General features: G+C 36.7%; 1 protein-coding gene across 1 annotated transcript; it reads right to left on the bottom strand.

Moving 5' to 3' along the window:
- Nucleotide 1: 1 nt before the first annotated feature.
- Nucleotides 2-19,274, bottom strand: rad21a (RAD21 cohesin complex component a). Its single transcript, XM_052143960.1, has 14 exons — nucleotides 19,144-19,274; nucleotides 17,735-17,921; nucleotides 17,523-17,652; nucleotides 14,749-14,848; nucleotides 11,427-11,533; nucleotides 11,149-11,340; nucleotides 10,942-11,064; nucleotides 10,083-10,214; nucleotides 5,327-5,550; nucleotides 4,817-4,970; nucleotides 4,518-4,663; nucleotides 3,030-3,212; nucleotides 2,827-2,907; nucleotides 2-1,068 (listed from the first exon to the last, which is right to left on the bottom strand). Exons 2-14 carry the CDS (start codon nucleotides 17,876-17,878, stop codon nucleotides 877-879), a joined length of 1,908 nt encoding a protein of 635 aa, XP_051999920.1. The 5' UTR covers nucleotides 17,879-17,921; nucleotides 19,144-19,274; the 3' UTR covers nucleotides 2-876.
- Nucleotides 19,275-27,999: the final 8,725 nt, after the last annotated feature.

Raw genomic sequence — 27,999 nt, 5'->3', positions numbered from 1 at the left:
AACACTACACCTTAAAAAAAGGGTTTTACATTTTTAAGGATACTAAAATGACCTATAAAGCAATGAGATGCAACTGTACCTGATTTTCACTGTAATTATGATTCATTGGATAAATTCAATTCACACATAATTCATGGTAAAACAGTCACATTGTAGGAAAGCTTAAACAAATTATAAAAAGTTAGAGTAATACAAATTCATACCAATATGCATTTTTTCACGGTAATGCAAGAAATTGAGTTGAAATGTGTATTATTTGCAGTCTAAACTTAACATGCAGTCCAGCCGGATGCAAACAATGTCTAATCACAGACCCAAAAGTTAACATAACGTTTAACTTTAAATTACATTAATGTATGAAAATCTTTTCAATCAATATGAAAATTGAAATCACAAGTGCATAAAAATTCCAACTGTATGAAGGAGTTTAACAAACTTTTAATAATTGTAACTGTCATTAAAAGAGAGATACAAATCACTGAGCTATTGTCAATAAATTCACTTGGTTTTCCAAAAATAAACCTCTCTCTCTCGCTCTCCCCTCTCAATTGTGACATCATTATAAAGTTAAAATGTACACAAATCTAACGCTACTACAATGTAAAACGTACTGGGATAAAGCTTATGGAGAAAAATAAAGAGAACAGTTGAAAAAAGTAGTGAGACTGAAAAATCCCAACGGTCTTGACATTATGAGGTCCAACATGTACTAGCAATAAAACTCCTTACGATGTCTTCATGATCTATTGGGTTTGACTTAAAACCCTAAAATTGGCCCCAAAAGGACAAAAACAGATATAAAAACAAAAAGCAACAGTAGCAAAACAATAATAACGGTGTTAAATACAACTACTAAAAACAGAGGGTACGACGCATCTATACAATATGGAACCGCGGTCCTGGTGTGGCGACGATGTCACTGTACGGTTCTGCCTGGTTCAGCTCGATGGCCTGCTGCTTCTTGAGCACCAGAAAGCTGTAGAACTTCGCTGCAGCCTGTTTCTTGTTGTTGTTTCTGCACAGCTCAAGCAGGCTGATTGACTGGGCTCCGGTTTTGGCCACCACACGCTAGAAGAAAATGAAGAACCATGTTTTGTATGTCTTTCTCAAGCCATATGAGCACAGATATGGTCAAACTATGCTGACATTAGAGGAGGGTGGTATGATTAAAATGTTGCATCATGGTTTGAGTAATTGTATATCACAATGACATTTTCAAATAAGGTTATGACTATTTTTGGATAATTCAGTGAAAAATGTTTAAAATAACTTTTTTTTTTTTTTTTGTCTCTCACAAAAAGCAATTTGTTTGTTTTTAACACCATGACAGCTTCTATGGATTTTCCATAGCGAGAAATGTTTAAGGAATACTATAAAAGGTTTTTAAAATCTATTTTCCTTTAAAAGTTTCTTCCACAGTGCTGACTGAATAAAAAAAGGTTTCTCACGTGTTTAAGAGAAGTATAGACTAATAAAACATGTTTCAGATATGATGGATTCTGGCAGAAGGTACATGTTGGTGAATCTTCTCCTAACATTAAAAACTTGTTTCAACCTGGAGTGTATATGGCAATATGTCAGCGGGTATAAACGATCTGGTCCCAGCGATTTGAAAACAGAGGAACTTCTTTTGCCAGCAATAGGGCTGATTTCATGGAGTTACAAAAAGCGAGTAACAGACAAGTATGTCTTTTACATCCATGTTTCATGTGAACAGGTGCTGCTCACATGCTGCATTTTCGCTTATAACTTCACGAAAAATAAACAGAACAAAAAAATATCACATACCATTACTTAGAGGCAATTATATTTCAAACAAACCCACACACCATAATCGAATGCATAGATCATTAGATAATTGACACAAAGCACAAATGTGCACACAGCACATAATGTGCAATCTGGCTAAAAACAAGTTAGCTTTCCTGGATCAAATTAAGTCATCAGAAATGATGTAGCATCATAGAATGCTAAACCAATCGAATTGGGTTCAGATCGGTGCAAAAATCCTCCATATTTGGGCAGAGAAACATGTGATTGGTGACCGTTTCATATGGCCACCAGGAGATGGCGCCAAGTAAGACAAACTCGATTACACAAATTGCACAGAATGAAACTCATTCTGTGAAATCTCATTACTAAAATCATGTCTGCATGCTATGCAAACCTTTAGTCATTGTTGTGTTTGCATGTATAATTAGTTCTTATGTACATTTATTATATTCTTAGGCTGAGAGTCTCAGAATTTATCATAATCTATAGCATTGAAAAATTACGTTTTTTTATTTTTTAAATGACACCAAACATTTTAGACCTTCATTTATAGACTTATAATTTATAGTTATAGACTTTTAATTTTGGGTATGCCACTGAAACAGGAAATCATTAACAACACCCTCAGAGCTTAAAGTTAAACTTTGAGAAGCAAACCAAATGATGAGATCATTAATTTCTCATGAAAAATAAGCCTGGCATCAGTGCAAAAAATGCTTCACATTATGCAAGTTAAAAACAACACTCAAAACAGTAAAACTGATATTATTAAACGGACAGTTAAAACAAGAAATTCTGATTGGCTGAGCCACATTCAAAGCCGTTATAAAAGCAGCTATATGCAAAATACACTAATGTGATCACACATCAGTTGAATTTTACAGTAATGCATCAAGTTGCGATGTAACACTGCAAACCGAAAAAACAACTAAACTCCATTTCAAATGAAGGCTACGGCTGAAGGCTATAATTTTTCCGTTTGCCGTTACGTCTTGCACAGCGGTCAACCCGCCAACCTTAATGGACGTTTTCCTCAATGCTGCAAATACAAACCTGAAGTCCGTGAAGCATCTGTTGAGTTCTCTTGTTCCATCTCCTCTCCTCTTGGTCTTGGTCTCCTTGTCCCTCCTCCCCCTATTGATTAATAAAAAAATTGGTCAATTCAAAAACAATAACACCAGGCCATGAGGAGTAAAAATTAGCCATTTTTACTCATCAGCGGTCAAAGCATGACTTGTGTATGACAAATCTCTGACCTCTTCATCGCTGTTGTCCTTGTCCTTCTCCTTGTTCTGGTCATCCAGTAGGTCCAGCTCAGGGACGAGTGTAGAGAGGTTGACGCTGTCCTCTGGAGGAAGATCCACCTGGGGCATGTCGAGCTGATGGGAGAGGACTGACTGATCCAAGGGTTGCAGAGTCTGATCCAAAACAGCCATTTGCTGAAATGACAAACATGTAATATTAGAGACATCAATAGCTGGGTTTGTTTAATTAAAATGATATATAACTTGTCAGAGGAGGGAGGGTAAAGTCACATGGGGTAACCTCCTTGTGGTCACGATTAGTGGTTTTCACTCTCAATGTGGCGTGTGGTAAATTGTGCATGCGTCGCAGAGAGTAGCATGAGCCTCCATATGCTGCGAATCTCCGCGGTGTCATGCACAGCGAGCCACGTGATAAGATGCACGGATTGACTGTCTCAGAAGTGGAGGCAACTGAGACTTATTCTCCGCACCCATGACTGGGGTGAGTAACCGCACCACCACGAGGGACCTAATAAGCAGTGAAAATTATATATTTTTTCTTCATTAAACTTTTTTTTTGTACCATTAGACAAACTAATATATATATATATATATATATATATATATATATATATATATATATATATATATATATATATATATATATATATATATATAAAAAAAATGTTTCACATTTTTTCACATGTCATATTTGATACATTAGGCTTTAAAGGTACATCAATTCAATTTTGTGTAGGACATTTTTATTTAAGTTTTTCTTAGCCCATACATGCTACATTGGTAACTCATGGGGTATTATCAGAAGGCTTCCTGGGCTTTTCAGAGACACCAAATGTTTGAGAGTTTGGCCATGACAACTTCCTCTCCTTCATCTTTAAATATGGACTGAAATGTATCATAGTTCAATTCAGCACACTGAATACAATATGACTAAAAAACATTTTAATGAACAATTATTATCATATGTATTTTATGCACCAAACACTATATTAACATTTCAAAAAAGGGAAATTGTAACTTTTTTCACTGGGTTTCAGGAAATGTAATTTTTTGTGACATGCATCAATCAACATGTTATTCTTTGTTATTTAAAAACATTTTATGTGTACCGTTATTGTAGATTTATTAATTTTTTTGGCAAAACACCGAAGCTTTAAACTCTGGTGTCTTTGAGAGAAGCATTTTTTATTATTATTTTCTTGAGTATGTATAGCATTTATGTAACAATTGTTTAAAGCACTTCTAAAAGAGGCTATTTAGCCCTTGTTTATTTCTAAACCTTGTTCAGACAAAATGCGTTCTTGCAATAAAGCAAGATGCAGCGCAATGAATAAGGCGAACGCAGGTCTCAAGAAGCGTTTTTAACAGTTGAAGTTCTTTTAACAGCCCGTAGTTAACATTATAATTGGTACAACTAAATTAAAACGTACGATATGGCCCCTTTTCACTTGGTGTTATGGCTGGCGCTGGTTGACTTACAGGCAAAGCTGCTTCTTGGTCTTGTGATTTGCGCTTGACTCCACGCTGCCGAGATGGAGGTGGCATCATGGACTCATCCAGAGCAGTTCTGCTGCCCTCCATAGAGGAAGCCTGCAGCATACTGGGCTCTTCCATGATGGTCTGATCTGTAGAGCATAAAAATACAGTACAGCTTGAGACACTAGCTATAATGTTAGAAGGTCAGTAAATGACAGAATTGTCTTTCTTGGATGAACTATCCCTTTAAGCAAGAGTAGTAAGGCTTGTACTGTGACAAAACAGCGGGCAAGCGAACTCACCAATCACATCACTCCTCTGGCCCAGCAACTCCTCTCTGGGCACCTCTGGGTTCTCCAGCTCCTTCAGGAAGTCCTCCAGGCTGTCAGCCTCTCCGCCCTTCCTTCTCTTTCTCATCTCATCAGGCACCAGTGGAGTCAAACAGCGTGTAAACATCTGAAAAGGCAGTAATAAATTCAGAGTTCCCACACATTATAAATGAGTTTCAAAGTTTCTGGTCACTTGTGATGACAGGATGAGGATGACTGCTGATGATTCATTCAGAACGATTTGTGAATCAGTTCAGCCGATTCATTTAAAAGAACAGACTCCCAGTGTTAAAAAATTCTCCACAGAAGAAATAGTCATACAGGTTTGGACAACATGAGAATGAGTAAATGACAACAGAACTTCAGATATAGGGTGAACTAACACTTTCAAATGCAGCCTAGTTAGGCAGCTCACTAGGTTTTGAAACAGAACCATTATTTGAGTCCTGGCTTCTTTCTTATATGTTAAAGTCAAACGGTCACCTTCAGCAGTCTGCCGTTCCAGAGGGGCTGAGCGGGCAATGAGAAGAGCTTCTCAACGCCACCAGTCTCCTTCCACATCATCAGTTTCTTAGTGGGTGGAGCCAAATCCAGAGTGGTGACGATGTCGGAGTAGTCGCTCAGCTGTGCACGGATGGTCTTGCTGTCCAACTCCTTCAGACTGTCCACAATGAGCTTCCTCTTGCGTTTGGCCTTCGTCTCTTTCACTGAAGACACATCAACAAAATATAGAAGGTAATTTTTAGTCATTTACACATTGAGGAAAACCTGGTGTTACATGACAATGGTGAAAGAGGCACTTTTACATGATGAGGGAAAACAATCCAAAATGCTTTGAAATCCACAGTTTTTGACCTGACACTGTATGATACCCAAGTCTGCGCAATTGACCTTTTTCCACAGACTGTGATGAAACATTTTCGCCTTATTTAGCAGCGTAAATCTCAAAACATTTTTAGATTACAATTTTTTCTAAATATGGAGTGTAAATTTATAACATTATGCTTTGTGTTATATTATTCTGGAATTACCACAGATGTGAGGGGGTTTCTATTACAGCTTCTGAGAGTGTGACCGTAAATTTGGCATCTTCTCCAGCGTCTTAATGACCCCAGCTTAGCTGGGATATGTGAAAACCAATAGATTTCACTGTATATATGCAAAAATGTATCTATAATGTATGACCAAAATAAAGGCTTCTATTAATCCACGCTGTCTATTTTTTACCTCTTCTAGAAAGTCATTCAAATGTAATAGTGGATTTTTTTCTTTTGATCTTGAGAGCAAATGGGTATGTGAAAATAATATTTGCTGTGATCTCCCATTCACCGCTGTCAAAGTTTACCCTGCAAAGGTTTACTTCCACGTTACAAAACCTGGAGTGTTAAAAAGGTCTATTGATTAAATTGAGATTTAAATCACTACATGGACTAAACCGCAAGTCTGCATTTTAAAATACACACGTCTCAGAGATATAAGTTTTGCCATTTTAGATAGTTTCCCCTCATCCTGAAAGTGTTTTTTTCCGCAACGGTCACATCCGCAACAAAGAGATGTAACGTCCATAATGACAGTTTTTCCCAATTTATGTGAATACAACAATTAATAAAAATTATATTACATGTTCTTAGGAGTGCCAACCCTTCTACATTATGTGGCTAGTATTATTTCTGGATTGTGCATTTTAATTTGCAGAGTTTTTACAAAGTGTTTGGTCACCCAAAAAACTATACATGTTAAAGTATTAAAGTATATTAAAGTAATGTTAAATTTTATGTTTTCACAGCAAATGTCACTTCCTTAATGCTGAAATCTGCAAAATTTTTAGAATAAAATAGCTTTTGCATCTCTTTTATACGTATTAAAGCACAATTATGTCGCTTTACAATACAACCGACTGTATATATTTTTTATACACTTTTTATTGTATGTGTATTCCAGTGGCGGCTGCTGGTCTTTCAAAGAGGGGAAGCTCATTTTCGGCCTACATTATAAACTTATTTAAAAGTAAATTCTGCCCTACGTTCCTTTTCGAGAAAATGCACTCTGACTCTGTCGTACCAACTAGGCGTCTTTTCCAGTGACTTGACCAGTGTCTTCTCAATGGCCAGCAGAGCTAGGCTGCTTAAACGACCTTGGCCCATTGTGTTACGGGTGTAGGACTTGAGACATTTTAAACAGGAGAAGCTCCTTTCTACACCTGCAGATGTAGCTCCAATTGTTGCCACTAATGAGAACAGTTTGTAAAGCTGAGGCATTGCACTGTCCAACTCCATGTCTTTGAGGAACACCAAGTAATCACACAGCTTTCCCTGTTACCCTGCAAGTCCTGATCTGAATACAGGACTTGAAGTTCAGACCTCAGTCTCCCTGAATCAAAGTGATGGCCATAACTTTTCAGGACACTTTGGAAGGCCTCCTCTGGAAATTCTTGTCTCATGTCATCAAATTTCCCTGGATTGACTAATTCTAAGAAGAGCATACTTTCCAAATTTGAAAAACGTTGAGGAATCTGCTCCAAGATGTTATCAAGGATGGCCATGTAGAGATTTCTGTAGTGCTCTTGGGGATCCTGCAATTGGGTCAGACGGCGCTTTCTCATGGGCTCATCTCGTGGGTCTGATGTGAGATCTGCTGTTTTGGCATAAACAGCTTGGAAAGCCCCCTCTGACCTTTTCTCTTTGACAAATGCAAGAAGAGATTCAATTATTTTCTTGCAGTAAAAAACATCCATCAGCCCTCTGCTGGACAACATCAAAGACCACATCAGTCTCAGTGAAGATTTGTTCATATGTGTACAACATGAACACAAACTCAAAATCCTCCAGTTTCCTCAGAAAGCCTTTGGCACAATCCAGTGTATCATCATCAATTGTCGTGCCTGCAATGATGTTTTCAAATGTCTGCAGGAGGCCATCATAATTGTTTGCCACAGTGCTCACTATCCGTGATGTGAAATTCCATCGAGTAGGAGCGTTTCTGGGCAACCTTGAACAGCCTGCAGACTCCAGAAAAGACGTCCTCTTTGTGGATTTTGAAAAAAATGTGCCAAACCCAGAGAGTGATGCAAAAAAATTCTGCACTCAGGCAAGCATTTAGCCCCCTGTGACAGCACCAGATTCAGTCTGTGTGCATAGCAATGCACAAACATTGCACTTGGGGCTATTGCTTTCACTTTGGCCTGCAGACCATTGAGTGCTGAAGCCATGACAGCAGCCCCATCATAGGTCTGTGCCACAAGCTTACCCTTAAAATTGTAGGCCTGCATGTTCTCATTTAAAACATCAAAAACGGACTGAGCATCTCGCCCTCCAGAAACATCAAAAAATCCAATAAAGCGCTCCTGAATTTTACCTGCACTATCCACATAGCTGAACAATGACAGAGAGTTGGGCACAGCAGGATATATCAGTTGTTTCATCCACCTGCCATCCAAAAAAGGGAGCATCCTGAATTTCATCTCTGATCTGATCAGAAATGGTGGCTGCAAGAGCAGAGATCAAGTCATTTTGAATAGTATGGGACATACCAGAAAACACAGTTGAGGACTCTAATTGTGTGGACAGTACAGAGTCATATTTAGATAATGTTTCTGTGAACTCCCTGTAATTTCCCTTGTTGGATGATTCACTACTCTCATCATGTCCCCTAAATGACAGCTCCTGTCGGCCAAGCAAGGATGTTACATCAATAAGGCGGTTTAGGAAGGCCCTGTTTTGTTTGACTGTTTCATTATGTTTAGTCACTTGAATGCGAGCACCTTCATTGATTGCATGCTCAACCCTGATCCTGCCCATGCAACTTAATCTTCCACATGCACTCACATGTTCATTGCTCTTTTCATGTCTTTTATATGCCCTGTCAAAGTTAGACAGATCTCCAAACCCCACTTTTGACCAAACAACACATCCGGTGAGATGGTTTCATCAAGAGGCATGGCCAGCAGTACATTTTATTTGTCACAGCACTTCCAGTCAGCCAGCTAACTTTGTCATACCAGGAGAGCTGAAAAGACCTGTTATTTTTCCCTATTTTTTGCACTAAATCAATCTTAGGTGTTGATCTGCCCTGCTGTTTAATTCTAATTTTTTCCTCGTAAGGAAGACTTTCAAATGGCTTCGCCAAAATCAGGTCGACAATATTAGCACCGTCTGCCATCGTGCGCAGTTTCACCTGTACGACGCTAGCCTAGCCTACTGTATGAATGAATGAATGAACGAACGAACGCTCTAAAACAAAATATATTAAACTTGGTAAAACTGAAACAAGGAATGTGGTGTATAATTGTGTGAAATGTATTATGCAAATTGACTAGCAATTTCAGCCAAACAAATATAAAGAAATAGGTTGCAGCAGTTTGTCTTTCGACTACACTTGAGAAATCCGCGATGGGACTGAGCGCGAAATAGCTTCAGTGACTTCTTATAGTACAGATTCGCTGTCAATCAAAAGGAGATGCAGTCTTTCGACAGATCCTCCAATCATCACGCGGAAGCCCCGAGTCCGGGCCAGCCCACCCCTCATTCACCCCCAGAGACGCTGAGCGTCCGTGGGCGGGACATAATCGCAGCATTTATCCAATGACCGTCTATTTTCAGAGCACTGAAAAAAACTGTTCAGAGCAGCCCAATTGAAGTCAATGGACGCTCGGCTTCAACAGGGAAATGCACTGACGCTACGGGAATGTATGAGAAGTAAATCGAGTCAGCCGACCTGCTATATGTAATGTAGCTGATTCTGAACGAACTCGTCTTCGAGATGAACGTGTTCTAACGCATTTTTAGTCAATAAATTGTTTACACAATAGTACATATTTGACCATTATTTTTTTGACATTATAGGGGAAGCTGAGCTTCCCTTGCAGTCTTAAAGAAATCCCCACTGGTGTATTCTATATTGTGTGTATTGTTTAATGTACATTGTATATTATTATTGTGTAATTATGTGTACATTTGATATGTAAATTGTGTTGTGTAAATAAGTTATTGTAATTGGTATATGTCTCGTCACTGTCATGACTGCTATGTTGCTCAGAACTGCACACAAGACTTACACCCACTGCTGCACTTGTGTATATGGTCGTGTGACAGTGAAGTGATTTAATAATTCCTTAGCAAAAGAGTGATCTGATGACAAATGAAAGGTAAGAGGCAAAATATTGCTATTGACCTATAGTTTTTGGTTAAAATCAGTATTGGCCAAAAAAAATTCATATCGTCGCAACCCTACTATACATTACCAGTAATGTCGATGGGCTCCAGAGCGAAAGCTTCTTCCTCATTAGGCACCAGAGTGGTCTGTTCCGTCTGATCTGTGGTGTTGGGGAGAGGCTCCACTGGTCCAGATTCGGGACTGTCAAGACCACCAGCAGCTAAAATAATAAATGTAATGCGTAATCATGTTTTAATTTCTGAATTCATATGCAATGACATTTTTTGTGGGAAAAAATTACTTTAAAGTTAGGCATGATGTTTTATAAGTTATTTTAATACAAGCAACAGCAGTTTTGTTTGTAATGATTATTTGAAATAAATTTGTTTGCCAAAATTAAGTCAATGTGGTCTGAATCTATTAGTCATGTAAAAAGTAGTAGACCTTTGTCTGAAACTAGTGAAAACTAATAGCAACTACTTGAAAATCATGCCAGTTGAGTATGAGAGTAAAATAACGTTTGAAAATAATAATTACAATGTTTATGATCTTACATGTATTCAGTGTGCAAAGAAATGTAAAGATGTCATTTTTATGCGATTAACACATAAACAATAAGAGTCCTGAAATAAAAATGATAGAAAATGGTATAAAAAAAAAATTACAAAAACACATTTAAATATGAAAACAAAGATACCATTCTAAGAAAGTGTTTAAAACTAGATTTGTTCTAGGCGAGACCTAGATCTGAAACACCCCTATTTGTCATTGACCAACAAAAAAAAATTCTGAACAAAACAGTACAATCTATACACTTTCAGAAAATAAATTAATCAAGTGCAAAGGAGCATATCAGTAGAATAAAACACTCAACCTTTATGATGAATTCTCCTTCTGCTACATTAACTTCGCAAACAATAGCTATGAATTCAGTACGATTTACTTACGAGAAAAGTTATCGAAGTCATCTTCATCATCCCCATGGTCTTGTGGCATTATTATGCCCCCAGGGATAACTGGGGGATCATCAAATATTCCACCACCTTCCTCATTGCTCAGAATCTTATCCACTGAAATGGAGTAAAAACAATGGATTAAGAATCACCACATCATCAAAAAAAATATTATAAAAGGTCAAATAAATGAGAACTAACTTAGAATTCCCCCATCACTGCTCTCCAGGTTGTTGTCCCCAAAGTCATCATATTCAAGGTTAGTTGATTTGTCAGGTAGGTGGGCGGGGCCAGGCTCAGCTTCCAGAAGCAGGGTGGAGGAACCGTGGATTATGTCCACCTCAAAAGCATTCTCCTCCCTCATCATCTCACGGTCATCCATGCCAAAGTCACCTGGTATCCCAGTAAAAGCATTATGTTATGTAATACTAGGCACATATTCTTTTCACTAGTGAGGAAAAAAGCCTGTGAGATTTTACCAAAGTCATTGTCGGCCATGAGGCTGATGTTTCCCACTTCCTCTCTCATGGTGATCTCCTCAACACGGCTCTGGTTCAGAGTGAACTGCTGTGCTACATCTATATCACTGAAATCCATCCACAAATATTTCAGTTAAAAATCAAAAAGGTGTAGAAAGCTCATTAGAAAAATAATGCTGACCATCAAATAGATGCTAGTGTCTTAGCTATAGTATTCACCATGTAGACTGGGGCAGGGCGATTTAGCAAAAAAAAGGAAATGGCTAAAAAGAAAACATTATTTCAATCAGAGGAATCAACAATTGATCCAAACAGCCATTAAAGCCAATCAAATTTGATTACATTTAATCTGTAAAAATCTAGTTTGAAATAATCAAGGAGTAGTTTCCAGTTTTTCCCTAAATGAACAAGTATTTCCATAATTTTCATTTATATGCACCAATATAACAACGGATAGCAGATATGGGGACCTGAGTTAAGAGACATTTTAATAGATTTCAGACTTCACAAAAAAGACTTATGAATGTTTGAAAAATGACTCGAGCCTTTTTAACCTTAACTATTGATATCTTAAAGTCTGCTCCTGTTGCATCAATGGTTTCTATGTGTAACGGTTCGTTTTGGAGTATTCAAAACAATCACTAACATGTAAGTTGAACAATAAAATGGCAATCAGAGCCACTTAAATTAGTCCTCCATCCTATCAGTAACGACAACTGATCCTAATCCGCAAGTTTTAAATTGAATGCCCAGATGCTTGCTTTTTTATTCCACCTCTGTTCACGGTGGCATATGAAAATTTATACTGAAGAAACATCACCTGACACTCGAAAAGAATCTGTAGAATGAGCGAAAAGCACTTTAAAATTATTTTGGATTAATTGCATATTCCTCCGCTCGCTTTGAACATAGACGTTAAATACACTGCAAATGAGCAACACGACGAATCTAAAACGCTCCTGTTCTAATCAAGGCATAGATGCGGTGTAAATGATTGATTATGCAGATTTTTGGTTTTTAATGAGATCATTCGTTAGAGTACAGAACTATATGGGGCCTTATCGAGCTCGCGGTCTCAAACAGTGTAAACCTGCAGTGAGTGATAGCAGTCATTGTAATGGGAGTTTGTCGTGTTGCACGATTTCGGTGTAAGATTTATAAAATAATGTAATATTAGTTTTGATTTGTCATGTTAAGTAGGCCAATGTGAATTTGATTTGTACAAAATAGCAATTAAGTAATTCAGCTTAACTGTTCTAAGTTTGTTTTGGAGGTGTAGCCAACATAAAGAATATGGCATGAATAGCATATTTCTGGAATCACCGTCATCGTTATTGCATCTGCTCTAATAAGGCCCATTTGCTATGCATCAGGTATTAGTAAAGATTTTCACAAAATCGCACAAACTCTGATGACGGTTTTTAATTTCCCAAGTGCAACCGCTGAGGCCAAAAATTTACTAAAATGAACAAGATCACCATTGAAGATCTAACGGGATGAATGTCACCCTGTCTCGCCACCAAAGGGCTTACTGAACGCAGTAATCAACTCGGTCAATTTAAATCGGCTGTTAATAAAAGTTTGAATACCTATATTATTTACTCTAATACTAACTCAAGACTAATAATTTAAGAAGTAATTTAGCAATAATGAAATTTTTTCTATACCATAGATATCTGCGTAAAATAATTTTTATTTGGCCTAACATTAACAAACATTATTACAATATTTAAAAGAAACTGGAGCACAGCTCATATCCATTTAAATCTGCTACTCTGACTTCACAAAATAAGCAACCGTGCGATTCTTCACAGTCATTTAATTTTTTCATCAACATTAATAATCGTGATTACAATATCAAGGGCAATAATTATGATTTTTGCAACAATTGTGCAGCCCCATTTTATTACATCTGCGCTGGGCTTAGAAATTGGCAGAGGCGTGTAACTTGGTCACCCTTACTAGCCACTTTTACGGGTGGCCACAGCCGAAAGAAATGTAATTGTATCATCTTACGTTCAGCACCTTATAAGCACTAAATATTCCTCTCATAACTTGAGTATCTATGCGGGGTGATTGAAGCATGCCTTGTACGAATCGCCGCACCGCACATCAACGTAATCCAGAGAGAAGACTGCCAGAGCTCTGGGACAGTCACAATGCTAAGCAAAACTTGCACGATTCAGTCGGACTTCAATCGATATCGCAGTAGCCAGTGGAGACCACAAATTTTACCCATTTTAATCCTTCCTAGAATCTTCTATATGAGTGATAAGTCGAACCTCAAACTGATGAGGTAAACAGAATTCCATGTATCAACACCAAGTACAATGTTTTTAAAATACACCTTATTCATACTAAAATGTTTTAACTGCAGTAACATCAACTGATATAGATGCATAATAACTTTCTTTCATGATTGTTAAAAAGATACATACATTTTTCTATTTATGGAAAAAGGTGTAATGAAAGTGAATGAGTTTAATCTACTTAACATCTCCTTTTGTACTCAATGGTATTAACTGTGAGAGTTGTAGATAAAGGTTTCTAAACGTGTTTAGGCTATTCGTTTTTCATAAAGCCATTAATTAAGAATTCATTAATTAAAATGTAACAAGTTCAGGTAGAATTCTAATAGTACCCAGATTTTTCAAATATCATACATTTTGGCTATATAATGTAATTTTGTAAATATGATCCAAGTAGAGCATTTTTTTGAGTGTGAAATATGTAAGGTTTAGTGACTTGAGACTCAATTGGACAAAAGACTAGACTTGACTCGGCCACCAGCATAAAAGACTTGTGAAAATCTCTGATAGATAGTAATAAACAATAGTTACCTACATATATGATTGCATCGGTTTAGAATTAATTGAAATCAACACTTCGAACTAATTCATGGTAATGAGTCAAACTAACCAACTCTAAGGGGCAGTTCAGACCGACCGTATTTTTGCATCTATCTGCACTGATTTTAAATAGTTTATGTAAACATGCATTAGATGGATATTTTTTTAGAAGCCATGTTTAATCATACATGTCACACATTTAAAAGCAAGTCTTGAGACTTGTGCGTTTTTGCTACAAGCTTAAATTAAAACATCCGCCTTAATGCACTCATACTTGCAAATCACAAGACATGCAAAAATCATGAAATTTGTCTAATCAAATACTCTTCACGAAACTTAAAGGTAAAATAATAAAATGCATTAAAATTCATGACTCTTTAAAATTCTACATTTAATATAGCGAGCAAAATCAATGCACATGTGATGCACTTCCTGCAATAAAGTGTAAAAAGGTCAGAAATGGTCTCCCTTACTCAAGATCAGGGAGAGGCTGGTCGAAATCATGAAACTCCTCTGGCAAGGTGATGGCGTTGTACGCAGCTTCACGGTTATCCTCTGGCAGATCCACAACACCTAAAAGCATGTAAAACGTCCCAGTAAATACATGAACTAGCTACAGCCATTCAGCCTTCATTTGAACCATCTCGATTCTTAAATAGTACTTTACTTAAAAGTAAAGCACATGGATATGTGACAAAATTTAGAATCATCGGGGTGCCAAAGCTGGTGTTCGGCGCTTGATATACTTTAAACGCATTTGTGAGGTGCAGTTGAAGCCTGGTTGTCATGCAAGTGTGGCACGAGACATCACAGAAGCTCACGCAAGTGATGCGCTCAGCTCTAAAACCCATTTTAGCTTCTATTGTAATTCTGGAGCGTGCGCTTCAACGGGCTTCCCTCGCTATCAGCACTCCAGAGATGGGATAGAGCAGAGCTGATCACTTGATATCAACTCAGCTTCCCTTGATATCGTTGCGCAGACTTCTGAACTTAACACATATTTGAATTCTGAAAATTACTAATTTAAAGCTCTATTGAGGAAGTCAAACCTCTCAAAAGATTCTATTCAGCACTGTCAGGGGAAAACAAGACAAAACTCTGCAGGTGCCAAAATAAAGTATTTTTAAATTACACATCACATACAGTAGTGACAGTGACTATGGAATTTTGAAAGAAATTTTAAAGTTTTAAATAACATACATATTTACTAAGGTGTAAGTTCAAATTTCTGATGGGTCGGTTTTGGTATTTGACATATTCAGATTTTTTTTTTTATTACAGCCAAATTGAGTTAGAATACTCTATTTCGTAACAAACACTTCAACAGGTTTGCCCTTAAAAAAATCATTGTTTTACAGTAACCATATTTTAATTATGGTATTTTTAGTAAAAACATAGTAACTATAAAGTCAACATGGTAACTATCATGGTTACAATATATAATAAAATCATAGTTAATATATGGAAACTACAGTATTACTGTTGTAAAGCCATGGTTAGATGTATCAAAACAATGATTTCTGCTAAGAAAACCAGTGACAGAATCCATGGTTATTACAGTCAAGGTTACTATAATATTACTATAGTTAAACCATGGTTAATTTTTGTTACGGTCATATATAAAATAAAAAAAAACTCATTACTAAATAAACATTTTAACATAACACCTGCACAATTATGCTACAAGCATCAATAAAGTGCATTTCAAACTCAAACCAACTTATATTCAACATTCGGAAGCTGTACATCCCTACAGAAGGAATAACCTTGTTATTAAAATTGATAAAAGGAGGGATATAATAACACTGGTTGAGTGCCGAAATCCCAAATCTTCATCAGCGGAGTAGGGCAACATAAATTTGGCAATGCTTTAGTTATTGTTTCATGTCTGTCTGCATTGAGAAAAAGTGAGAACCCTTTACACATGCGTTCCACGAGACAGCACACCTCCAAACAAACAGTGCGTCAGACAGGTGTATAAACGGCTTTTCGGTCATCTGTTCTAAAAAATATAATAATGTGTGCTTCTAAAAGCATGTGTCTAACAGCATTTCTTGTGTCATTCCAAATCAGAGATGTTTTACATTTACCCACCATGTACATTATATTCGCTACCTGTAAATTAAACATCTTCTGTCAGTGCGTGTACTTTCAGAAGTTGGCAAAGAACATCTGACTTTCAATGCATTATTGAGGTTCATTGATCATCGGTCATACTCTTCATTACGCAAATGTTCTTTAATTAAGGCTATTCTATTCAATAGGCTATTGTATTGATATCGGAAGTTCCATTCATAATGCTTCCACCTTTTAACCAGTATAAAATTTCACACCGGTGTTGTCCCTTGTACCAAGTAAAACTGGTAACACTGTCTATTTGATGCTTTGATTTCTTCTCGAAACCTTGTGCTCCATGTGCATCATTAAACTTGGTGAACTGTGGTGCCAATAATTACCGAACCGTGGGTGAAAAACTGTAAGGTTAGTTTTTTTTTTACTGAGAACCATTACACCCCTAATTTTCACTGCAACTGTGGCAGATTTTTTAAAAAGGCTATTTACAACGACCTAACCATAGTAATGATTACTTAGCCCAAATCACTAAGAGACTGATGAAAGACAAATATTTTCTGTTATGCAGTGGAAAACAAGAATTTTCACTAGCACAGTCCCAACTCAGTAAAGTGCTCTAATGTACAGATAAAATATGATAAGTCCTATACAAGTTAATTGTAATAAATGTTAATTCAATTTACTTTGAATTTACATAGTACCTTAAGGTAACAATTATGTGTCAAATTCAAAATGTTCAAGATGCTACAATGATGCAAATAGTATAAATTGTGCATGTAAACAAAATACTGAATATACAGTATATTTATTTATATACGCAATTTAATATCTGCAAATTATCAAATAATAAGACATCATATTTATTGATGGAATAAATGCAATTTTAAAAAGCTAAAATGTGACAAAAATGATACACTGATGATTAAATAAATGTGTAATATTAATATTGTCATATTGTACCAAGATAGAAGGCCTTCTGTATACTTAGGCACTCAAACTGAGAGGGAATTTAATGTCAGCAACAATGGACACTGTAACTGAAATATACCCATATGAATCGATCTAGTATCAAATCGAATTTGGAATTGAAAGCTTGTGAATCGGAATATAATCGGGAAATCCTAGCAAAAAATATGCATTAAAAATATAGAAGCTGACATTTCACAATCATTACCTGGGCGGAAAGCCATTTTGATCTTGATAAATGCTTCATTACAATCAGCCAGGAGATACTTTGCTTTTCTGTGGTAGATCCTCACCACTCCCAAGAGAAGATGGCCAGATGTACGCAGCGCCATTTTCACCTATTAGTCAGAGTATCGAAGCAAAATTAACATTTGTATTCACATACACATAGCATTCAAAAAACACGCATTAGAGACACACCTTTGGTGAGATGATGCTTTCCACACTGCTCTCCAAGTTGCATTCAAAGACGTGAGCTTTGGTCAGCTTCTTGTCCCAGTGAGCCGCCAGCCAGATCTTGGCTAGCGGCCCACGTTTGCTGAGGACGAAATGGGCGTAAAACATTGCCCCAGTGTCTGGTCAAAGCTCTGAGAATGCTCTGCTACACCTGGAATGGGACATAAGCATTTAAGACATATGAGCAAACTTTTGACACTTAGGACAATTGAGGGACTTGTACACAACTATTACACAAGGTGCAAACATTCATTGATGCTCAAGAAGACAACACATTACTATATGCATACGTAAATATCTTTAATATAGATTCTGAAGAGCAGTACTAAATAAAAAACATTTTATCTCTTATATTTGTATAAATTATGAAAAGGGTGTGAACAATTATGAGACAAAAGGTGATGCACACTTATCTTCTCAACTATATATATATATATATATATATATATATATATAGTTTATTAACCTCAAATGAATGGGTTAACAGCGGTCTATCTTGTTTCTGAACAGTGATATAAATAGAGCAATTATGTGATTTGGCAATAAAAAATAAATAAAAAAAGCAATTTGGCTCCTTAATGTTTCAGTGCCAAAGGCTCATGTTTTCAGACTATTATTGAGTTCCCAGACTATTTTATTTTAAAAAATGTCCTTAACTTTTCCATAATTGTTGTTATTACTTTATACATTTATAGCGACTGAACTCACAAAAATGACGCATTTAGAGCAGAGCATAAGAAATTGCATACGCAATATGAAATTAATTTAGTAATTTCCACGACATCCCATGCCCAGATATTTCCAGGTTTTCCATAAACGTGGGAACCCTGTATTGCATTATGCAACTACATGTTCTCCAGTGCGAAAAAAACATCACATGAGACCCATGATTGACAAATCAACAAATCATTCAATAACAAACTATGCATCTTAAGATTACTCTGTTTTAACTATTGCACGCCTAGATTGAGTTCATAATTAAAATTATTACAGTAATATTATTGTGCAGCATTACCCGCCTTTACAACACCAAAGCATGCAACAGCGAGCTACAATACAGTTCCACTCCATTAAAACGCCAGATTATACAATGCAAAACCTTTAAGAGCTTAGTAAACCTATAGATAATAAATAACACTATATTATATTTTTCTTGATGGTTTACAAACGGTAAATTTAAACAACAATTAAATGTATGATTGTAAAAAATATTTACAAAGTCAGACAGTTATTTTTTTTTTTTTTTCAAGCTAGCATTAGCCAACTTCTGATTAGCAACACCGCGCGAGCATCAAATTTCAATCTCCTGCTCTAAATATGTTTGACTTTCCAGGAACATTTAACCTCAAGAAAACGCATTTTACAGAACTCACCATCCAAAATATGTTTTTCGTGCTTGATTTCGGCTGGTTTAGTCGCTCCCCTCCTGCGGAGAGAAGTTAGCAGCCGTTACCTCTCATTGAATCCGACAAAGATGGCGCGCACTCTCGGCGGGATGTTTACAGTCAAAATTCGGCGGTGGGTGGGGCTTGGACAGGACGCGACTGCCAGAAAGAACGATGGAGGGAGGTGCTTGGTCGATGATTGACAAGACGACTGCCGGAAAGAAGGCTGGAGGGAAGGGCTTGGTCAGTGATTGACAGGACGTGAGTGCCGGAAAGAAGGGTGGAAGGAGGGGCTTGTTGGTGATTGACTGGACGGGACTGCCGGAAAGAACGGTGGAGGGAGGGGCTTGGTCGGTGATTGACAGGGCGCGGCTGCCCGGAGAGCCCAATGTGGCGTGTGCAGTTGATAGAGGGCGGTGTTGTGTTACAAAACGAATGTTGGTTTTTAAACGCGAGGCCACACAACAATGAGCTGAGAGGAAGGATATCTTTTGTATATTAATTATAATAATAGAAAGTGTTGGGTGTAATGCATTACTGTAATTAAATTACGTTTTCGTTGAAAAAGCAAAGTAAGAGATTACTCTTAATTTTTAGTAATTTAATTACAGTTACTTCTGATGTAATTGCAATAAATACTGTGCAGACTATAAAACAATTTATTATAAAACAATAGTGAATTTAAAATCGCAATTTAACGTCTAATGTTAAAATATATGTTTTCTAATTAAAGCTGCCCCCTTAAATTATTTTGCCAGTTCAATTTATTTGATGTTAAAAGGAGTAGAGTGGTGGCGTAGTGGCTAAAGCACAGGGCTGTTAATCAGATGGTCATTGGTTCTAATATGGGTTTTAGAAAGTAATTATTAAAACGCAACGGAATTACTATTCAGACTGAGTAATTAGTACTGTAATCTAATTACTTTTTTCATTTCAAGAATTATAAGTACATAATAGGGTAATGCTTATTTCTGATATATTATATTAACATTTACATTTGGTGGTGGTGTAGTGGTCTAAAGCACAGAACTTGTAAGCAGAAGGTTGCCTGTTCAATCCCCAGCCACCACCATTGCGTCCTTGAGCAAGGCTCTTAACTTCAGGTTGCTCCAGGGGGATTGTCCCTGTAATAAGTGCACAGTAATTAGCTTTGGATAAAAGTGTCTGCCAAATGCATAAGTGTAATATTTCGGTAGAATACATTGATTATGGCCCCATAACGAGTCATTGTGAAGGAGAAATGCGGTGCTGAGTGTATGACTTGTGTGTAATAATGAACAAGCTATATAGACATTATTTGTATTATTTTGTTTATTTTTGTATTTTTGTTTTATGCATGCTATGGTGGTGTATGCGGTCACCAAAGGTCAACATGTGTTAAATGAACGTTTTTTTACCTCAGCAATAACAGCAATATGCATAATCAATTGGATTTTTGTAGTCAAGATTTTAATTTTTCTATAAAGAAAATGACTTTCAAAAGTGACCATAAAGATACCAAGAGAAATGTGGGACAACTTGCCTCATTCTCACTTTATTCTTCTATAAAAAAAAAAAATTAAAATGTATTAGTATATTCTAATCAGCAGCATCCAACCCTCAAAAAACAGTTCAACGTATTGATGTGGCATGAAGAATAATTGGTTTCATTCTTCGCGTATTGCTTGCTGCAGGCCTTGATTGGCTTCTATTAAGAATGAGTTCACTCAGTTACCAAAGGCTAGCCACTACTCAGTGTCTCTTTCATGGTGCTAAGTTGATTTAAAATGGGAGAGGTGATTAAGGGGCGTTCGTGCTGCAGACTCCGAGCTATTCTCGCCCATTGATCTACTGTGCCTTTGATACTGCCACTAAATGAATTTAGATCTTGCCGTAGCAAGCTGGAATTTGCAGGAAACATTTTCACATTTCGCAGTGGAAGGCACTGTGGCAGATTACAGATGCAACAGGAATGTTTTGTATTATTGAAACACTGTTAAATAGCATAAGAGTCATATAGATGTGTATGTATGTTTTTAAAAACCCTTTGGAGGATATGATTGGGGAAAATACTTCCAGAACCATGCAAGGCAGCTAAAAAGTGAACGATCACTTTTGTGATCTGTTACCTAGATAGAAAATAGCTGCCAAGGGGCGTCGCCAAGATGGCAGTTGTCTTTGTTATGCCTCAGAGTGAAAGCGTAATAAAACCCGAGGTGCTACAGTTCTGTGTGTGCGATCCCTTTGCCCTACTCTTTTGTCTGTTTGGCATGGTAATGAGAAAAGGTGATGGCATTGCTTAGCATATCGGACATGGTTTGTATTCACTGGGAACAGCTCTGAGAAATGGGACTAATCAAAATGTGCAAATGAAAACTCCCCATGAATTGATTCAATTTTATCCAATTGAAATTCCACACATGCTCAGGTTCAATTAAAAGATGTGCAAGCCACCTAGGGGCACAATCCCATATTGAAAAAGGTTCAAGATATTACCTTGACATGTGGTCTGCCTTGTTAACTCTCACTTGAATATATGTTTAAAATTTCAGATAAACACACCTCTGACCACACATTTTATATTAAATAAATATTCCGGGTTAAACACAATAAAGCTCAGTCAACAGCATGTATGGCATAATGTTGATTATTACCAAAATGTATTTAAATTCAGCAAAAATCTGGGGTACAGTGAGCCACTTATTATGGAAGTGAATGGGGCCAATGTTTGGAGGGTTTAAAGCAAGGGCATAGATTTAGCTTGAATATTGGGGGTTGCAGCATGAGACATCTACATGTTTCCATTGATCATGGTATAAATATTGTGTGTGTGTGTGGGGGTGGGGGGGTAAGCTTGTTTTGATTTTTAGGGGGTTACCTCCCCCCCATCCCCCTTAGAAACTACGCCCTTGGCTTAAAGGCAGAAATGTGAAGCTTATCATTATAAAATCTTTTTGTTTAATCAAATAATAAATGTATTATTTCAGCCATACAGTTGGTTTAATTTCTCATAGTTTGCGTCTTTTACAGGTTTTTATGGTTTGCGGCATTACAAAGTTGTAAAATGTTTTTTTTTTTAATATAACTTTACCCAGAAAAGGTTAGTAAGCGATTGTATCGCACAAAAATCACGTTAGCACGCATGTATTGTTTACATGGATTGGTCCCATTCACTTCCATTGCAAGTGCCTCACTATAATCCAGATTTGAGCTTTTATAGAAAGAAAAGGGGGTTCAAATTGAAATGCATTTTGGTGGTAATCAACATTACGCCACAAATTCTGTCGATCCTTGAGTATTCCTTTAAAGAGCTAAATTGTTGCACTGCTTGGCAACCATTAACAGTTTGAATAATGAACTATATGACTAAGCAGATGTTCATTCCGATTATTCATATAAATAAATGCAATTGTTCCTTAAACATTGATGATTTTATATTATTGCTGCAATAATCCATTCAAAATATAGCTTGATTCAAAGAGGTCGAGAACCAATGCACAGCTGGACACCTAAACACTCTGAACTAAAATTAGTCTCGATCAAACGTCTGTCTTTTATTATGTGAACACATTGAAACTGTCGGTTGCATTTGCATATAAATGGTCTCCATGGCCTGCGAGACCACAGGGGTATAGCAGACCTGATTTGCCAAGGAGTCTGTTGTGCTGTTAAAAGCTTGAAAACAGCTTTTCTATTTTCTTTTAGCCAGGGACTAGAAACGGTTCAAGACACGAAAACCGAAAAGAACAAAGCTTTTTGCAGAAAAAATTTAAAATGGGAACAATGTCCCTTTTAATTGTTCCACAGTGAAAATTGTATTATTTCTTTATGAGGTATTTTTTATGAAACCAAAGAACAAAGGGTTTATCACAGTACATTTTCTGAATTACACCACTAGCTGTTGCCCAAACAAATGTGGCCTCTCTCTATTTACAGTAGTTGAACATGATGCGCATGTGCTGGATCCTGATGGAAACTGCTGCATCTCACATTTCTTTGCCTAATTGCACGTTATGGATGTAGCATTCTGTGACTACATAGCCTATAATTTCTACATTCAAATGCATAGAGATTAATTAATACATTTTAGATGGCCAGTTTGAATATATTTGAAAGTATTTCTAAAAATATTTGTAATTATTGTTGGGAATGTAATTAATCATACGGATACATTTATTGAAAATACATTAGCTTGTTGTTATTTTTTTTGATAGTTTTTTTTCTCACTTAATTTGGTGAAGTAAGTTACTTATTTTGAGCTTGTTTTTCCAGTCCGGGTCACTTGTTTCTCTTGCGAGGTCTGACAACACTTCAACTGGTATATCACCCACCCTAAGTGCTGTCATTTAAAACAATTATGTTCTTAAAAGTATATTTCACCCCCCATCCTAGATGTGTATGACTTTTTTTTTTCTGAACACAACAAAAAAAAGAACACAAACAAAGATTTTAGAAGAATATTTCAGCTCTGCAGGTCCATACAATACAAGTGAATGGTGGACAGAAGATTTAAGGTCCATAAAATCAGATATAAGCACCATAAAACTAACCGATATGACTCCAGTGGTAAAATTCATATCTTCTGAAGCAATATCAGTTAATTAGTGCTGTTAAAGCTTCTGGAATGTGTAGTAGTTCAGTGGGAGGCAGGGCTGGATTGGGAAGAGAAATCATCCCAGGATTTTACATAGCAACTGGCCCCGCTGTCCTTTTCTGCATATCGCGGCACCGTTTTGTGGTCCGTTCTGCATAACGCAGCGGTTCATTTTAGCTTATCAGCTGCCACGTTCAGCCCATTTCACGGCTCACCCAGAGGTGTGGGTGAGAAACAACTCATTATTTAGTTACGTTTTCCTTATAAATCTCCACTTTCACTTTCACTTCTACATTCTTCTTCTTTTGTTTTTGGCGATTCACATTCTTTGTGCATATTGCTACCTTGCAGGTAGGAGAATTTTGAGTAAAAAAGGAATTCAATATTGATTTGTTTCTCACCCATACCTATCATATCACTTCTGAAGACATGGATTTAACCACTGATCTTATAGATTACTTTTATGATGCCTTTATGTGTTTTCTCAAAGTTTTGGACACCACTCCCTTGCACTGTATGGACCTAAAGAGTTGAGATATTCTTCTAATTTTGGTGTTCAGCAGAGAAAAGAAAGCCATACACATCTTGAATGGCATGAAGGTGAGTAAATGATGAGGAAATTGTCATTTTTGGGTGAACTATCCCTTTGAAGAAATATTCTAGGTTCAATACAAGTTAATCTTAATCTACACCAATTGTGGCATAATGTTGATACCACAAAAATATTTATGTTACATTGGAAGTGACATTGGCCAATTTTTGGAGGCTTTAAAGGCAGAAAATATGAAGCTTATAATTTTATAAAATCACTTACATTAATTACAACATTTACACCCGTGTATTATTTGAGCTGTAAAGTTGTTAAATTGTCACGTTTATGGTGTCATATCGTCATGGCAATTGAAGTTGTAAAATTGGATATTACTTTACACCAGAAAAGGTTAGTAAGCCTTTTTATTTTTATCACATAAAAAATCCCATTACGACACATATTGTTTAAGTCTTGTTGCTGAGACCTTTAGTGTTTATGGATTGGCCCCATTTACTTCCATTTGATGTGCTTCACTGTAACCCAGACTTTTATAGACATTTAAAGACATTGCAAATGCAAAATTGTATTAGTGTGTTTTTCCAAGGCAAGCATCACCATTACTTTATGTTTAGAGAGTTCAACAAACCATATTTAACTTTTGCAACCCTATCAAACTCATCCCGAACCGTTGCTGTTATGGACATGAAGGAGATTGCATAATAAAATAATCAACTACATTCTATTAAAGGAGGGATTTGAACAAAATAGCAACACTATGGCAACCATCCACAATACCCGTTGCATCGTGGTGGTGACTTTTGCATGGCAATACCACACTAAAACTTTTCTTTATGTCTGTAATGTGAAAGCTCACAAAACTTTACATCTCAATGTCAACCCAGCAGAACTATTCAAGTGACTAGAAGATTAAAATACCTGACTCAATGAAATGGAATCAGAAATAGCCCCTTTTTCATGCAAACCTCCTCAGGGCACTCTCCACTCGCCAGTGATTTTACAGCTTCAAGCACACTCAAAATTCAAATCAAGATCTGTTTCTTCGGCTTGTCACTAGAGTCACTATACGTGTATTGGCCTGTTCATTCCTAACCTCTGATAGCAAACAGTGAAGGGAGATTAAACGAAGCCTTTAGGAATTCAGAACTGTTGATCTTCTACCATTCTCTTTATACCGTAATAAGTAAGCAACGAGGGAATACGGTATTAACAGCCTTTGACAGTAAGATTATTTCTACATCAATTAAACATGCATATTGACAGATGGCTGTGGGGGAAAAATCTGCAACACATTTTATCTACCGAGAAATCTAGTCCATGCCATATCTCAGAGGATTATAACACAAAGGGACGTTGTCTTTCCATCTGTCTATATGCTCACATAGACATATCGAGCACAGAAAGCACAGTATATTTTATTGATGGTGGTTGCTTTTTAATTGTATCATGTTTCAATGTTTTGATGTGCCCATGGCACCATGTAATGCGGTTTTGCAAAGGATTGAACATGCGGTTGAAAGCGAATGACATGCCGTAGAGTAAACATTCCAAGTAAAATAACCTATGAGTATAAATCTAAACTCAAGCGAAATGTTTTGGCAATTTTTACTTCAGTTTTGCTTTTTTATGGAAAGCAGTTGGACCCATTGTCAATACAACCTCTTTCATGGCTCTAGGGTTGGCAACTGACCCGTATTTTGGCCGAAATGACAACGTCCCGTACGGCAAAACACTGGTATCGGTCGAAACGTCCCGTAAGGCATCGTGTCCCGTGTTGAAGCTACAAATGACAAATGCCAGTTCTGCCAGTTCTTGATATCAGGAATAGAATTAATAAAGTAAAACTGTTATTTTCTTTATATCAGTAATTATTCTACATTTTCACTAGTAAAACTAGTAACATTTCTTTTTGTAAAAAATTATGCCATTACTCGTGGAAATTATCATTCTTAATTTAAACAATGGAATTTCAACTAATAAATTGTAACTGCATTTTCACCCACATACAACTGTACAATATATAAATATCTATACAACGTACAATAAATGACTATAAACAACTATATGTATATAAATAAATATATATATATATATTGTATATAAAAAAAAAAGAATAAAAAAAAAAAAAACTTTGTGGGGGCCCCCTGGTGCCTTAAGCATCCGCTTATATGACTTGTAGCTTATAGAAATGGCCCTGTTCACAATGATATGTCATTCAATTCTGTTCAAAATGCAATTACAGATACTATATCTATAGTTAATTTTGTTACTAATTCCAAATACACATTCAGTATTTTTTCTTATTAGTAATTTTTTTTTTTTTTGGGTATCAATAATTAAATTGTTATTAGTGCAAATGCCTACTCCGATATCAACTATTTATTTAAAAAAAAAAAAACAAATTATTGTTCATTTGAATAACGTTTTACTTTTTTTTTGAATTGCCATTTTGTGTGAAATGTGCTATGTAAACAAACTTGCCTTGCCTATGACTAGTAAAAATATTTGTATGTATATTTTATATATCTGTAGTTTGGTTTTCACTACTGGCAATGTTAATTTCAGATATCTGTAATATGAGTATAACTAGTAAGAATAGCCAGGGCTGATTATAACATACTGTGTTTATTTCCTCCCACCAGGGCTGGACTGGTAATCTGGCATACCGGGCATTTTGGGTCGACACACTTTGGCAGTCGGGAGAACCTAGCTGGGTCGGCTGTGAAACGGGCTGAATGCGGCTGCGATAAGCTAAAATGAATGCGTTATGCAGAACGGACCACAAAACGGTGCCGCTATGCAGAACAGGACAGCGGGGCCAGTTGCTATGTAAAATCCTGGGCTGATTTCTCTTCCCAGTCCAGCCCTGCCTCCAACTGAACTACTACACATTCCAGAAGCTTTAACAGCACTAATTAAAATGACTGTTCTTTAAAAGGACTGCAGCTAAGCTGCTAATGCTCTTTTGTAGTGCCATCAGTAAATCAGCTCAGTTTGTTCATCTAACCAAAATATGCGTATTTTAAAATGGATAAAAAGAATAATCAAGTAAAATGACAAATTTGTGACAGAAAATTTGCATTCAATAAAAACTTCCCTGATGTTTCAAAACCTGTCTGCAACCCAGGGCTGTAGCTAATGATGTGAAAGGTGGTAAAGCTTCTAGAGGCCCACAGGCCCATGCAGGGGGGTCCACAACAAATTTCAAACTGTATTTTTAAAAATAAAATGGGCCCAGACCAATACAACCAGGGGGCCCAGAATTCCTTGCCATGGCGCTACTGCAACCAGAGAATGACACAGGAGGATCACAGTGAGTTACCTCTCCAGTTTCCGTCAATATATCGTAGGTTAAAGTTAAAAGGACAAATGGACTGCACTCATAAAGCAAACTTTTAATGCTTTTCTTTTCAGTCTAGCACTCAACATTTTACTATACCTTTTTAAAACCTTTTGCATACATTTTTTTATTACGTTTTATAATATTTAAAAATAATTCTATGAAATTGTTGAGCGGAAGAGGGCGGGGCTGGAACAACGCACGCCCAATCCCCAATCAGCTTGATGGGGGCGTGTGAGGGATAAAGCTGGCCGGTGACAATAGAAAGAGAGAGGATTACAGGCAGCTGCTCTGTGCGTTTATGTTTGTGTGTTTTTCCGTTCAGTTTTAAATTAAAACTATTATTTATATTGTCAAGCCGGTTCTCGCCTCCTCCTTTCC

This window comes from Xyrauchen texanus, chromosome 15, assembly GCF_025860055.1.
Source record: "Xyrauchen texanus isolate HMW12.3.18 chromosome 15, RBS_HiC_50CHRs, whole genome shotgun sequence".
NCBI classification, from domain to species: Eukaryota; Metazoa; Chordata; class Actinopteri; order Cypriniformes; family Catostomidae; genus Xyrauchen; species Xyrauchen texanus.
The sequence above is the reverse complement of the archived record's forward strand: the minus strand, read 5'-3'. Positions and strand labels throughout refer to the sequence as shown.

What these genes read in the sequence shown, in the direction of transcription:
- rad21a (XM_052143960.1), bottom strand. Translation starts at nt 17,878, where the DNA reads ATGTTTTACGCCCATTTCGTCCTCAGCAAACGTGGGCCGCTAGCCAAG. An exon ending in CAAAATGGCTTTCCGCCCAG is followed by an intron (nt 14,849 to 17,522) that starts GTAATGATTGTG and finishes ACATGCTTTTAG; the next exon opens with GTGTTGTGGATCTGCCAGAG. An exon ending in CAGTGATGGGGGAATTCTAA is followed by an intron (nt 11,065 to 11,148) that starts GTTAGTTCTCAT and finishes ACTCCATTTCAG; the next exon opens with TGGATAAGATTCTGAGCAAT.